Consider the following 13,338-nt stretch of genomic DNA (forward strand, 5'->3'; position numbering starts at 1 on the left):
AAAGTTTTATTTTCGTTTTGTTGTTCTTATTTACTGCTCTTTTGACATGAAATTTGCCATATACATGTCTTTGCTGATTATACACATACTAACATTATAAGAAATACCGGGCGAATTCGTTATCAAATTATTCCTAGATCAACATAGTTATAGACATGCGACAATAATTTTGTACATGAGTGTACATCGTAAAATACATCTTTCAGTAAGTCCGCACAATATTTATAATATTCATTATTCACAGCAGTGTGCACAGTTCTATTTCTTAACATCGAAGTTAATAACTTAATTTTGTTGACTAATTCCCTTTAGATTAAACTATTCAATTGTACACTTAAAAAAAAAATATATATATATATTTTCTTCAATATTATCAAAATACGTAATGAAAAAGTGGTAAGAGTACATAAACAGCCATTTCGAGTATGAGTATTCAACATCTACAATCCACCTTGCAGTTATATGCAAGTAAAAGAAGAAAAAAAAAAGTATAACATGTGTATAAATAAATATCTCTTTATAAGTTTACGGTTTTATTTCCAACTGTTGGTAAATCTTTATCTAATCATAAGGTCCATCGAATTCACAGGTTACATCAAATTCTAAGGAAGTTATTTATTGCCATTTCTTAAACAAAATCTGCAACATTTTGGTACAACTCTTACATTTATTTATGCATTTTAAGATTATTTGTACAACATACGCTCAAAGCAATTAGACACAAATGCTCACATCTTACATTCTGATTGCAGTTGTAGACTACAATCATCAGAGTCCTGCTTCGTTACAACAGTAACTCCAATATTTCAATCAGAGAGCCTCACAAAATACAAAGCAGATACACAACAGAAACTTGACAGCTTAAAATAAGCGGAAGCGTTAATTTTTTTTAAAAGGAAAAGAATTATCACTGCAAAAAGTGCACAAAGTTTAGTGGATAACCAACTGTAAAATCATGTGAAAAAAAAAAAATCCAACATGTCATAGTGAACTTTAAAAACAGACAATTATTTAACATGACCTGTATCGCGATTTAACGGCCTTTATTCTATACGCTCTAAAAGTTGTTTATACTACTACAGTTATCATTACAGCTTTCCTTTTCAAGGAGAAAGCACTGTAGAATTCGGGATTTACCTCATACAGTCTGAGTAACTATTTCAATATAACTATATTGAATAACTACCTCATACAGTCTGAATAACTATCTGTTACCTTCAAAAACAAATGTTATTTCCATAACTTGCCTTACAAATGTCTCAGTTTACACTGAGACATTGAATAACTATATTGAATAACTATCTCATACAGTCTGAATAACTATTTTAATATAAATATATTGAATAACTATCTCATACAGTCTGAATAACTATCTGTTACCTTCAAAAACAAATGTTATTTCCATAACTTGCCTTACAAATGTCTCAGTTTACACTGAGACATTGAATAACTATATTGAATAACTATCTCATACAGTCTGAATAACTGTTTCAATATAACTATATTGAATAACTATCTCATACAGTCTGAATAACTATCTGTTACCTTCAAAAACAGATGTTTTCCCACAACTTGCCTTACAAATGACTTAGTTTACACTGAGACATTGAATAACTATATTGAATAACTATCTCATACAGTCTGAATAACTGTTTCAATATAACTATATTGAATAACTATCTCATACAGTCTGAATAACTATCTGTTACCTTCAAAAACAGATGTTTTCCCACAACTTGCCTTACAAATGACTTAGTTTACACTGAGACATTGAATAACTATATTGAATAACTATCTCATACAGTCTGAATAACTGTTTCAATATAACTATATTGAATAACTATCTCATACAGTCTGAATAACTATCTGTTACCTTCAAAAACAGATGTTTTCCCACAACTTGCCTTACAAATGACTTAGTTTACACTGAGACATTGAATAACTATATTGAATAACTATCTCATACAGTCTGAATAACTATCTGTTACCTTCAAAAACAGATGTTTTCCCATAACTTGCCTTACAAATGACTTAGTTTACACTGAGACATTGAATAACTATATTGAATAACTACCTCATACAGTCTGAATAACTATCTGTTACCTTCAAAAACAAATGTTATTTCCATAACTTGCCTTACAAATGTCTCAGTTTACACTGAGACATTGAATAACTATATTGAATAACTATCTCATACAGTCTGAATAACTGTTTCAATATAACTATATTGAATAACTATCTCATACAGTCTGAATAACTATCTGTTACCTTCAAAAACAGATGTTTTCCCACAACTTGCCTTACAAATGACTTAGTTTACACTGAGACATTGAATAACTATATTGAATAACTATCTCATACAGTCTGAATAACTATCTGTTACCTTCAAAAACAGATGTTTTCCCATAACTTGCCTTACAAATGACTTAGTTTACACTGAGACATTGAATAACTATATTGAATAACTACCTCATACAGTCTGAATAACTATCTGTTACCTTCAAAAACAAATGTTATTTCCATAACTTGCCTTACAAATGTCTCAGTTTACACTGAGACATTGAATAACTATATTGAATAACTATCTCATACAGTCTGAATAACTGTTTCAATATAACTATATTGAATAACTATCTCATACAGTCTGAATAACTATCTGTTACCTTCAAAAACAGATGTTTTCCCATAACTTGCCTTACAAATGACTTAGTTTACACTGAGACGTTGAATAACTATATTGAATAACTATCTCATACAGTCTGAGTAACTATTTTAATATAAATATATTGAATAACTATCTCATACAGTCTGAATAACTATCTGTTACCTTCAAAAACAGATGTTATTCCCATAACTTGCCTTACAAATGTCTCAGATTACACTGCACTTGTTTACACTGCACTTGGAGCCATGACGACGACGAAGAAAAAAAAAGGTTTTCTCATGGTATAGCAAACCAACTGCATGGTCCAGGCCGAAGCAGGGCCTACTGTCCATTTTCCCTAGTCGTCGTCCCCTTCTGAATCCGATACACAAATAAACTATAAATCAAAATAAACAGTTAGCATCTGACATATGAGAGCATACACACTAATCAGAATCAATTTTTTATCATCGTGCGGTACAATAGCATAACATGCTGGTTGTGCTATGGTAATCGCCATTTATTTGCGCACTTACGAGTATTTATTACACAGACCTTGTTACGACTAAATTAAGCGAGTATTTCCGTTATTACGTTCAGAATTATATTAAAATAACATTGATACTGGAAAGTTTATACTTCGAATAGACGAAAGTGAAAAAGATTGGAAAAGCAATTTCGCCAGTAAAAACCTGGATACGTAGTTACTGCAAAACAAGGCACGCGACAGTAAGGCGCCTTATATTGTGCAAAAATAAACTGCTAACAACAAAGCAAGAAATTACCACTATTATTTGTATATAAATACTGTCAGTCATTCTGCTATTCATAGGAAACAATTATTCAAGAATCCTTCGTAAACAAACTCACAGTTGAATTATTATATCGCTAATACCCTACTGGGACTCCCGAAACCAGGTCCCGTCCTGCACATTTCCTATTCAACCTTTGTTATAGTTTTCATCCTACATCGATTCAAGCAGTGGAAGAATACGGAAGAATTCGAAAGATTTTTTTTTTTTTAACTGTAATTGATGATCATGATCTATACCTAAGTATCAATTGTATGACAAAAGGAACCATAACTCCCTAGTAGTTACATGGTTAGCGTATTCTTGGAGCCATGGATAAACGATCATTTTTCTTGGAAGTGGAAAGACTTTCCTGTATCCCATGTGACTTAGCAATGACAAATTTCACTAGAGTTCGCGCAGGAGCCAATGTAAGCTCATATATATAGAAAATAAAAAAAAAGACAATATGACTTAGGTCTTCTTCATCCATGGATAAGCAGTAATACATCTGAAGAAGTTAACAGTTTAAAGCAGCCTTTTTTCCTACTGTTTTAGAACTTAAAGAAACGAAGAGAAGAAAGTGAAAAAAAAAGTTGTTGGAAATATGTGGTTTTCAATCTAAAATTGTTGAAATTTTCCAATCGCACCAGCCGTTTGGGCTCTACGCTGGTAAGGTGCTCTATGCTAAATGAAAAAGCAAGGTTTCCGATTCAGCAGGCTCTTCCAACACAACATAGGGGCATGCATAAATGATACAGAAAATTTGCACATTGTTATGTGAAGGGAACCTATAACACCTCAAATCCGTTTCTCAACAATGCTCTATGGTTGGGTATGGTGAGGACGCAAGGAAAGACGACAATGCTATTTCATTTAACATAATGCGATATGCCAGTGTGGAGCCCAAATCGGCTGGCACGACTGAAACCTTTCAACCATTTTAGATTGAAACCCACGTATTCCGAACAACAATTCCTCGCTTTTTATTTTGTCGCATCTTTACTCTGCCAATGAGGATATTTATGAAATTCTAGCATTGTCGTTCTTTGCGAGTCGGATGGTTTTCAGTTTTCGTCTATTTCAATGCGTTTCACCGTGATTTCAGACAAAATTTAAAGTTGTCTACTATATATATTTATATATATATACGAGGGGTGATCAGAAAGTAAGGTTACAAAATCTGCAGTGAAACCTGTATATATTATTTCATACAACCAACACAGCCAACAGATACTACATACATTAGGTTATTTTTCGACATACTTCCCATATCGGTTGAGGCACTTGTCGCATCGTTGGAAGAGTTTGAAGATTCCTTCCTGTTGAAAATCCTGTCCTTGCATGTTCCGTCATGTTGTTACGAAGTTTTTCACCTCCTCGTCTGAAGCGAAGCGACGACCTCCTACGTGCTTCTTCAATTGTGGGAACAGGTGAAAGTCGCTTGAAGTGATCCTCTAGTTGTTCTGAATCAGCGCCTCCATGCGAGGAGCTGTGTTGAAATCTGTTGATGCCATGCTGAGTGGGCCATTGCGCTCTTCGTCGGTGACGTTTTCTCTACATGCAGCAAACTTTCCGCACCACTCTGCGACATGCTGACGAGATATTACAGTCTCTCAGTAAACTTCTACAGGTGCCGGGAATTCAGCCGCGGTAACACGTTTCACCCACAGAAATCAAATAACTAAGCAGACTTCTTCACGAGACCAGTTTTCCAAACAAGTCGCCATTTGTGTTTACCTACTACTAGCGGCGGAGGTGGTGAATGGCTGAAACTCTTCATACTTGCCAACTCTATATATTACAATTACCGCATACTCCTCATTCCTATATAACAGGCGAAACTCTAGAAATATCGGCCTTGTAACCTTAGTTTTTGATTCTCCCTCGTATTTGTGCATATCGTGCTTTAGTGTTGTTTCTACTAATTAAAGGATAAATATAGAAGTACTTGTTTCAAGATTTTAATAAATAACTTTTTTACTGTCAGTGAATATTTTCGTCTGTTGCTTTCTAAGGCCCTCTTTTTTCATAACTTACATTTTCAGTTTCGTAAACACTTTTAACACATTAAGAATATAATGAAAATGCAGCACTACTTGTGTTAAAATTAGTGCTTTCATCGTCATTCTTCTTATCTCTAGAACCGAAAATAAACCTAATATTCTTATTTCTACTCATGCTACTTATTTTGGGAACACTTTTCGTTTCTACGGTGGCAATAGTTTACTTATTTGGACCTAGGCTAGTGATTTTACCATAACTTTTTGTGTTATCTTGAACGAAAAGTGAATCTTCCAGTTCTTTTATTTGTACCCACGCTACCTGTTTTATCATCAGTTTTAGAACGCTCAGTGGCAAAAGTGAATCCACCAATATTTTTACATGTACTAAGGTTATTTTACTTTTCATATATGCGACTCTAAAAGCAAATAAACCCGGAGTCTTGATATCTTGACTTTTATTTGATGATGGTAAATCCGTGAATTTGCATTTGTGATTTATCTCTAAAACTAAAAAGAGAACTAGTTCGTGTGCTATTGGAAGTAAACCTAGACGACAGACTAAATGTAGTAGAAATGGCTGCTTTTAAAACAGCCACACGCATTCCTTTGTTGCACTTACCTCTCCACAAGGCGCTTTCTCCTCGATTTTTAACAAGTGACTCTCATAATCCTTAAAAACAGGAAGAAGGATGCAATATGGGTCCTGCTTCACATGCATATCTATCCACGACGAAACAGACTTATTCAACATTTTCAACTCATTTAGGTACACACTTTCAGTATCATCACCACGTGTCAATTCGTGTGATACCGAGGTTGAAGAAGAGGTTTTCTGCCCTAACCTTACATTACTATTGGCATCTTTGGGCAAAGGAGACTTCAACCGAGATGAGCCTCCACTCAAAAGCTGAGAACTATGGGATCCAACGATACTGCTACTGCTCTGAAAATAAACAAAAATCAAATAAGCTAATGTATTATCTTCTTTATGGCATTTAGATCTGTCCAAATAAAATTTGTACTGTTTTATCAAATTTACTATACCTGTAAAATAGTGTAATGCGATGTCTTGTTTATATGTGAGAAATACGATATGCTCAACGCTGTGACTCATAATGGGTACTTGGTTTATTCCTAAGCTGGAAATATCTTAGAGAAAGTTCTTGCTACTTAATTTGTAAATTTTAATTCAATTATATCCAAATGCTAGTTTTGCATCTCCTTTAATTTTTAAGTTTTACGTCTGATGGTAACGAAGCGTAGGTTATACGGAAACAGTGATGATGAGGATGAATGCAATGGTGGAATAAGGAAAGTGGAAAGAAGCGTGAGAACCCTGAGAAAACCCACGCACACGATCTTTGTCCATTACAAAGTTCACTTGGCGCGAGCTGGGATCGAACCAAGGACCCCATGCACCAGAGGTGAACGCTCTACCACTAAGCCACCGCGGCCCTGCATTTCGTTTAATTTGTTTTTGAAAATAAATATGATAAAGTGACGAACATTTCATTTGTGCAGACACACTAACTTAATATTTAAGGTACAGATATCTTTACAAAAAGGTAATTCAAATTTAATAAAACCAACAGAAGTAAAACTAAACACCATGCCTACTGATCAGTTACAATATATACAACAGACTCAGTAATCCGGTAGATATGAGGTCAGGTTCTCTAACAACGCATTTAGCCTAAATAACAAATCACTGCATGTGTCCTGTACATTACACTTTTTCATACAAAATAATATAAAGCAAGAATGTAAACTCTACTCCCCAAACACAGCAGATTCTCTGTAATCTGCCTGTAAGCTACTCTGGGGCTCAGAGACCTCCAGTGTCATTTTATCTCCTTGTAACTGACTAAAGACTTATTCTATGGCTATTATTATTTTTCTACAGTGAGCCATCATAATGTTCCACAATAATATAAGTCACCCGTTCTCCACTAAATTTTCATTTCAGGAACGGGTTGTCCCATTTGGACCAAAATTGGTATCAAGTTAAGCCTATTTAGGTAGCGTGTCAAATTAAGTTGTGAGTAACCAAAGCCAAAAGCCGAAATAGATCAACGTCTCAAAAATGTATAAAGAAAATAATTGACGCATTAATAATACTATAAAAAATGTATTGATCTGCATTCGTAATTTTATGTCTGAAATGTTTTGGTATTAACTCTACAGGATATTGATATTGATCAACACCAATATGATCTCTCTATAACTTACGATTCCCGAGATACGGCTCCTTAAATCTCCCAAAATCGAACTTTTTGGGCTAATATCTCGGGAATGGTAAGAGTGACGCAAAAAATTCTATCACTTCTTTCAAATAGCTTTTGATGCTCTATGGAATGGAGGGTTCAAAATTCAGAAATAACAGACAGACGTACACACAGACAGACACAGGAAATTCAGTAACCAACTTTCTAAGTTTGTTGAATATGAAAATAGGAAGTATGTCTCCGAAATGGATAAAGGGTCGTTTTTTTTTTTTTCTGGAAGTAGACCTGTTGGTACGCTGAGCATTAGAGGCTCATACTTGAACACATTCTGGCTTAGAATGAGCAGGATGGTGTTTAGAAGCCAGGACTTGTCAACCTCAACCCTGTAAGTTATATTTTTGGTATGTAAACATTATGCTAATTTAAAACAAGAAGTACTGAGAAATGCTGTCTTTCACAGACAGTGCAAATTCTTATAGTCAGAACACGATTCAGATAGTTCATGCCTGCTAATATTTATATAGTACTTGCAATTGTAAGATGTTAGTATATCTAATTGGTAAAAATCTTGAAGTTTCACGTCCCACGATTATGCCGTCTAAGCTAAAGGAGACGGTGACTATGAGAAATGAATGAAATTAAGAAAGTGGAAGGAAACGGGAGAACCGAGAAAACCTACGCACACGATGTTTGTCCACCACAAAGTTCACTTGGCGGGAGCTGGAATCGAACCCGGGACTCCAAGCACCAGAGGTGAACGTTCTACCACTGAGCCGCCGCGGCTCCTAAAACTAATTGGTGTAGCAAAATTTTATCCTTTTGTGTTTTCCTCATTAAGTATCCGTAAAGTACGACTATATTCAAATTAACTAGATCAGCTCTTGAACATATCTAAACAACCCTAACTAAATTTTAATTTACTGAAACACCAGGTATTTATTTAACCTCACGTAAATGTGGCCGAACACACACTGGACAAACAGGGCATGAATGAAAAACAGATGTGAGGAGCAAACGAGATACATATGATTAAACCAACCAGAGAAATAAGTATTAGCGCAACTTATTCGAGTCCGGGTTCCAGAAGAAATTTCGAATTTAAGAAGTATCGGTGCCAACCTTCCGTAAAGAATAGGGGCACAAGTTTTTAAGTTTTTGAGAATTTGAAAATTTCGCATTTTGTAGAAATTTCCAAATAAAGTTTCCCATTTTGTAACTCTTGTGGAAAAGCTATACCGTGACATTTTTACAATTGTTCCTTTTATTCATAGATCATTACAGAAATAAACACTAAATATTTCACTTGACATTGTAAATTTCAATTTTTAAAATCAAAGTGAAGGAAAATCAGTAACTAACGCGCAACATATTCTCTACAGTCATGTCCGAATCACCCAAAATGCACCGTTCATACCGCTTTCTACCGTTTTATCAGCGGAAAACTGGCGTCTTTAAATTTATGAAAACGTATTTCTAAAATTTCGCGTTATTTCGCGTAGTTAGAAATTTCGTGCAAAACTGCCAATTTCGCGCTTTATCACCACGGAAACCAATGAAAATATACATAGAATATCATAAAACGTCAAGAAACTGAAAATTATTTAATTCTGTCCCATTTCGTTTTATCGGTCATTGCGAAAAACTCGTGCCTCTAGTAATGAGTTCTAGTTATGTAAGTGAACCTGTCATCAGCGCTTAAGACGAATTCACAGACATCATTGTATAACAGTGTGTTTACATCATGATCCAATTCTTCACATACAAATTGTTTACAAGTAAACTTTATTTATTTTTTATTTTTGGAAAAATTAACTGCTACAGAAATTAACAAGTAAATTTCCTACTTGTAAGTGCTATTACTTCTCCAAAGGAAATCGAACTTCCTAAATTTCCTTTATTAATAGAATTTAACGTACCCGGTATTCAAAGATGACAGAACTTCGGACTTCCAGAAGTAATGTCTACCTTCCGGTGTCGGGTAGATTAATTGAATGCACTTTTTTCTATATTGCGAAATTTTTGTATTTCTTATGCAAAGAATGCGAAACATGGTCGCTTACTCTGAGGGAAGAACATAGACTGAAAGTATTTGAGAACAGGATCCTGAGAAGAATATTCGGACCCAAGAGGAACGAGAATGGGGAATGGCGGAAGCTTCATAACGAGGAACTACATAGTTTATACGGTTTACCCAACATTGTTAGGGTCGTCAAGTCTAGGAGGCTTAGGTGGGCAGGTCATGTAGCTAGAATGGAAGAAAGTAGAAACGCTTTCAAAGTCTTGACTGGTAGACCCATAGGAAAACGACCATTAGGAAGACCTAGGCGCAAATGGGAGGATAATATTAAGATGGATCTCGCAGAGATAGGAATACAAAGTAGAAACTGGATGCAATTAGCTAAGGATAGAAGTCAGTGGAGAGCTTTTGTGAACGCGGCACTGAACCTCCGGGTTCCATAGGCCATAGAGTTAGTTAGTTATGCAAAGAATAAAGAAAACATAGAAAATGGCTCACATAAGCAAATGCTTGTGTGAGCCTAATTCTCATGTTTTATTTATTTATTTTCTTACCGTAACATATGAGGTTCATAATTCTTACTTTTAGCTAACAATAATTTTGTAAATACTTTTTGATTCTTTTAACCACTGTAAAATTAACCTTTTATATACTTTGAAATTACTTTCCTCTTTGATTCAGAGTGGGAGTTTATTGCAGATCTTCGGAGTTCTGTAATATGTTTGGTATAGTGTTACAGATTTACTCGTTGTTTTAATTTCTAAATTTTTCTTTGTTACATTTCTGGTTATATACATATGTTTCCCGTCCCGTTTGTTTCTATTCTTTTTAATATATATTAATACCTTCTGCAAATATAATTTTGAAAGTGATAACACTGAAAATTGGTTATACAGTCTATCTAGTCTACTTTCAAATCCCTTTTTAAAACATATTCTTACAATATTATTTTGCTGAACAATCAAAGATTTTAAATGAGTAGGGTAAGCAGCATCCCAATATGCCATATGTAAGTATACTATTTACAAGAGCATAATATACAGTACGTAATATTTTTATGTTTACAATGTTTCATAATTGAACAAATTTATATAATAATTTTCTTAGTATTGTGGTGATATATGTAATGTGAGAAGACCATTTTAGATGCTTATCAATAAATATACCTAAGTATTTTACTTTATTTTCAGTAATAAGAGGACTACAGTTACAGTTACATTTTTCAGTATTTTGACAATAATGTAATTTTAGTGACATGTTTTCCGGCCGTCCTCTTAAAGTTGGCGAAAACGTTATACACCTGGTTTTTCAGCATTTAATACTAACTGATGATTAACAAGCCATTGTTTTACTTTCTTCATTTCTGCTTCAGTTTTCTTGAATACATCTGTCCATGTTTTATCAGTAAATATAAGAGCGGTGTCATCAGCAAATGATTGTATATGCCCGTCCATTTTTAAATTACACAAATCATTTATATAAATTAAAAATAATATTGGGCCCAATACAGTTCCTGTGGGACTCCTTGTTTTACATATGAATAATTGCTTTGAAAATTACCTATTTGGACGGCCTGTTTTCTGTCTTTCAAATAACTGTTAAAACAAGATAGCGATATACCCCTTATTCCATGTGTGATATTGTGCCGAATGCTTTAGCTAAGTCTAGGAAAACTGCAATTACTTTTTCAGCTTCATCAATATTTTTACAAACAATCTCTGTTAAATTGTATACCGTATTGTTAGTAATCTTGAAAATCTACACAACTGGTGAATTGTTCTATACCTTTATTCTTAATGTGTGCCTACGCAACACAATTATGTCCATAATATTCCACAAATACCCTAACATGAATATTCATGTCAATATTACTCTAGTCACCAAAATAATGTTATGTCATCATTATAATATCTTCTGATCAATCTAGCAATCATGTCTTAACAAATCAATATATATCTATTACCAATCGTAATTCCATATTCATCTAGATTCCATAAGCTACATCCATTATATCAATTAACTGTTTACACAGTATATCCCTAGCAACCTATTAATATCGGTATGTGCTATTATTTCAAAACCTTGCAAGCCCACAGCCTCATTCCATATCTACCAACACGCATGTGATGTACTTTTACCTTTTTGAAATCCATATTGAAGAAAAGAATTTATTTTGTTCAAGAAAATTAACTAATCTTTTCTTTATACATTTTTGTAACAGTTTAGCACAGTTACTGAGAATTGATAAGGTCTATAGTTATTAGGATCAGACTTTGAGCCCTTTTTATATATAGGATTTATTACAGCAGTCTTAAAATCATCAGGAAATACACCTGTTTCTAAGCTTAGGTTAAATATATACTGCAAAGGTTTTAATATATTTGATTTCGTGTTTCAATACACTTGCTGATAATCCATCTATACCAGATGTTGTTTTTGGTGATAATTCATTTATGAAGCGTTCAATTTCCTGTTCAGTGATTGGAGTAAGAATACAGAGTTTATTACTTTAGTTAGGAAATGAAATGAAATTTTTGAGTTTTACGTCCCACGATTATGTCGGTTAGGCTGAAGGAGACGGTGATGATGAGTAATGAATGAAATGGTGGAATGAAGAAAGTAGGAGAACCCCGAGAAAACCCACGCACACGGTGTTTGCCCACCACAAAGTTCACTTGGCGGGGGCTGGGATCGAACTACTTTAGTTTGGGAATTCAAATTAAAATTTATTTAATCATCAATCTCTTTGTTAACTTTTGCCAACACTGGAAAAATGCTCATTAGAACTTCAACTATTAACATTGGATCACGTTCAAACGTTATTAGACCATTTTTAGTGTTTAGTTCATCTATTTCTATATATTTTTTTGTCATATGGAGCTTAGTTCCATATTTTCTGATGTTTCGTAAACATTACTATTAGGAATTATATTTTTGGGCTTTCGGCATTTATGGCCATGTTAGCTCGTCACGTATGAGGGATGACGGCCCTTGGCAATTACACTATCCGAGGAAATGGCTTGGGACCTTTATGTTAGGTATCATCCCGGCGTTTGCCTCGTGGCAATGAAGAAAAAAAAAAAGAAAACCGAAACGATGGCTGACCTAGGAAAGCTTTTACACTTTTTAGACCGATTGTCCCTATGTTTCGTAAGTGTATATAACTAAAATGAAAATCACATTCGACTCGAAACAAAATCTAAAATTACGACTACAACAATAGTATAATTTTGTTAGTGCACTAACAGTTAAATTAAACGTGTTTCTCTATTTTTTTGGAATCTTATCCTGTAATATTCTACGCTGGATATAATTGTCTTTCAACACGATGTAAGCCTAAACCCCTGAAACGTACAAGGGGGAGTTCGAAAATAAGTTTCCCCTCTCGTTTTCCCCAGGAAAGCGAACAGCATTGGAGGAAACACAATGGTTACACGTGCAACATACCCAGACACAAATTGGTATCGTCTGACCGCGATCCTCCAGACGGCACCGTCGCAGCGCCTGCGCAAAGCAGAGACAAGTCTCTCAGTCTGAGCCTGGTAGCTATGGAGAGAAGGTGGGTTTTGACGTCATGGTCAAAAGAAGGAAGTACGTCGGTTGTCCGCTATGAATGGGCACGTGGCGTATAGGAAGCAAAAATCAATAACCGCCT

General features: G+C 34.5%; 1 protein-coding gene across 6 annotated transcripts in view; it reads right to left on the bottom strand.

Moving 5' to 3' along the window:
• Positions 1 to 647: 647 nt before the first annotated feature.
• LOC145674317 (uncharacterized) overlaps positions 648 to 13,338 on the bottom strand; it is a 51,285-nt gene continuing 38,594 nt past the window's right edge. For all 6 annotated transcript variants that reach the window (XM_081744210.1, XM_081744207.1, XM_081744209.1 and 3 more), the window contains 2 exons: positions 6,061 to 6,384; positions 648 to 3,041 (listed from right to left, as the gene is read on the bottom strand). In XM_081744210.1, coding sequence (XP_081600336.1) covers positions 3,003 to 3,041; positions 6,061 to 6,384 — 363 coding nt within the window. In that variant the 3' untranslated portion in view covers positions 648 to 3,002. The remainder of the gene's footprint in view (positions 3,042 to 6,060; positions 6,385 to 13,338) is intronic.

The sequence above is a fragment of the Thermobia domestica genome, chromosome 17 (assembly GCF_964235325.1).
Source record: "Thermobia domestica chromosome 17, izTheDome1.hap1.1, whole genome shotgun sequence".
Taxonomy (NCBI): Eukaryota; Metazoa; Arthropoda; class Insecta; order Zygentoma; family Lepismatidae; genus Thermobia; species Thermobia domestica.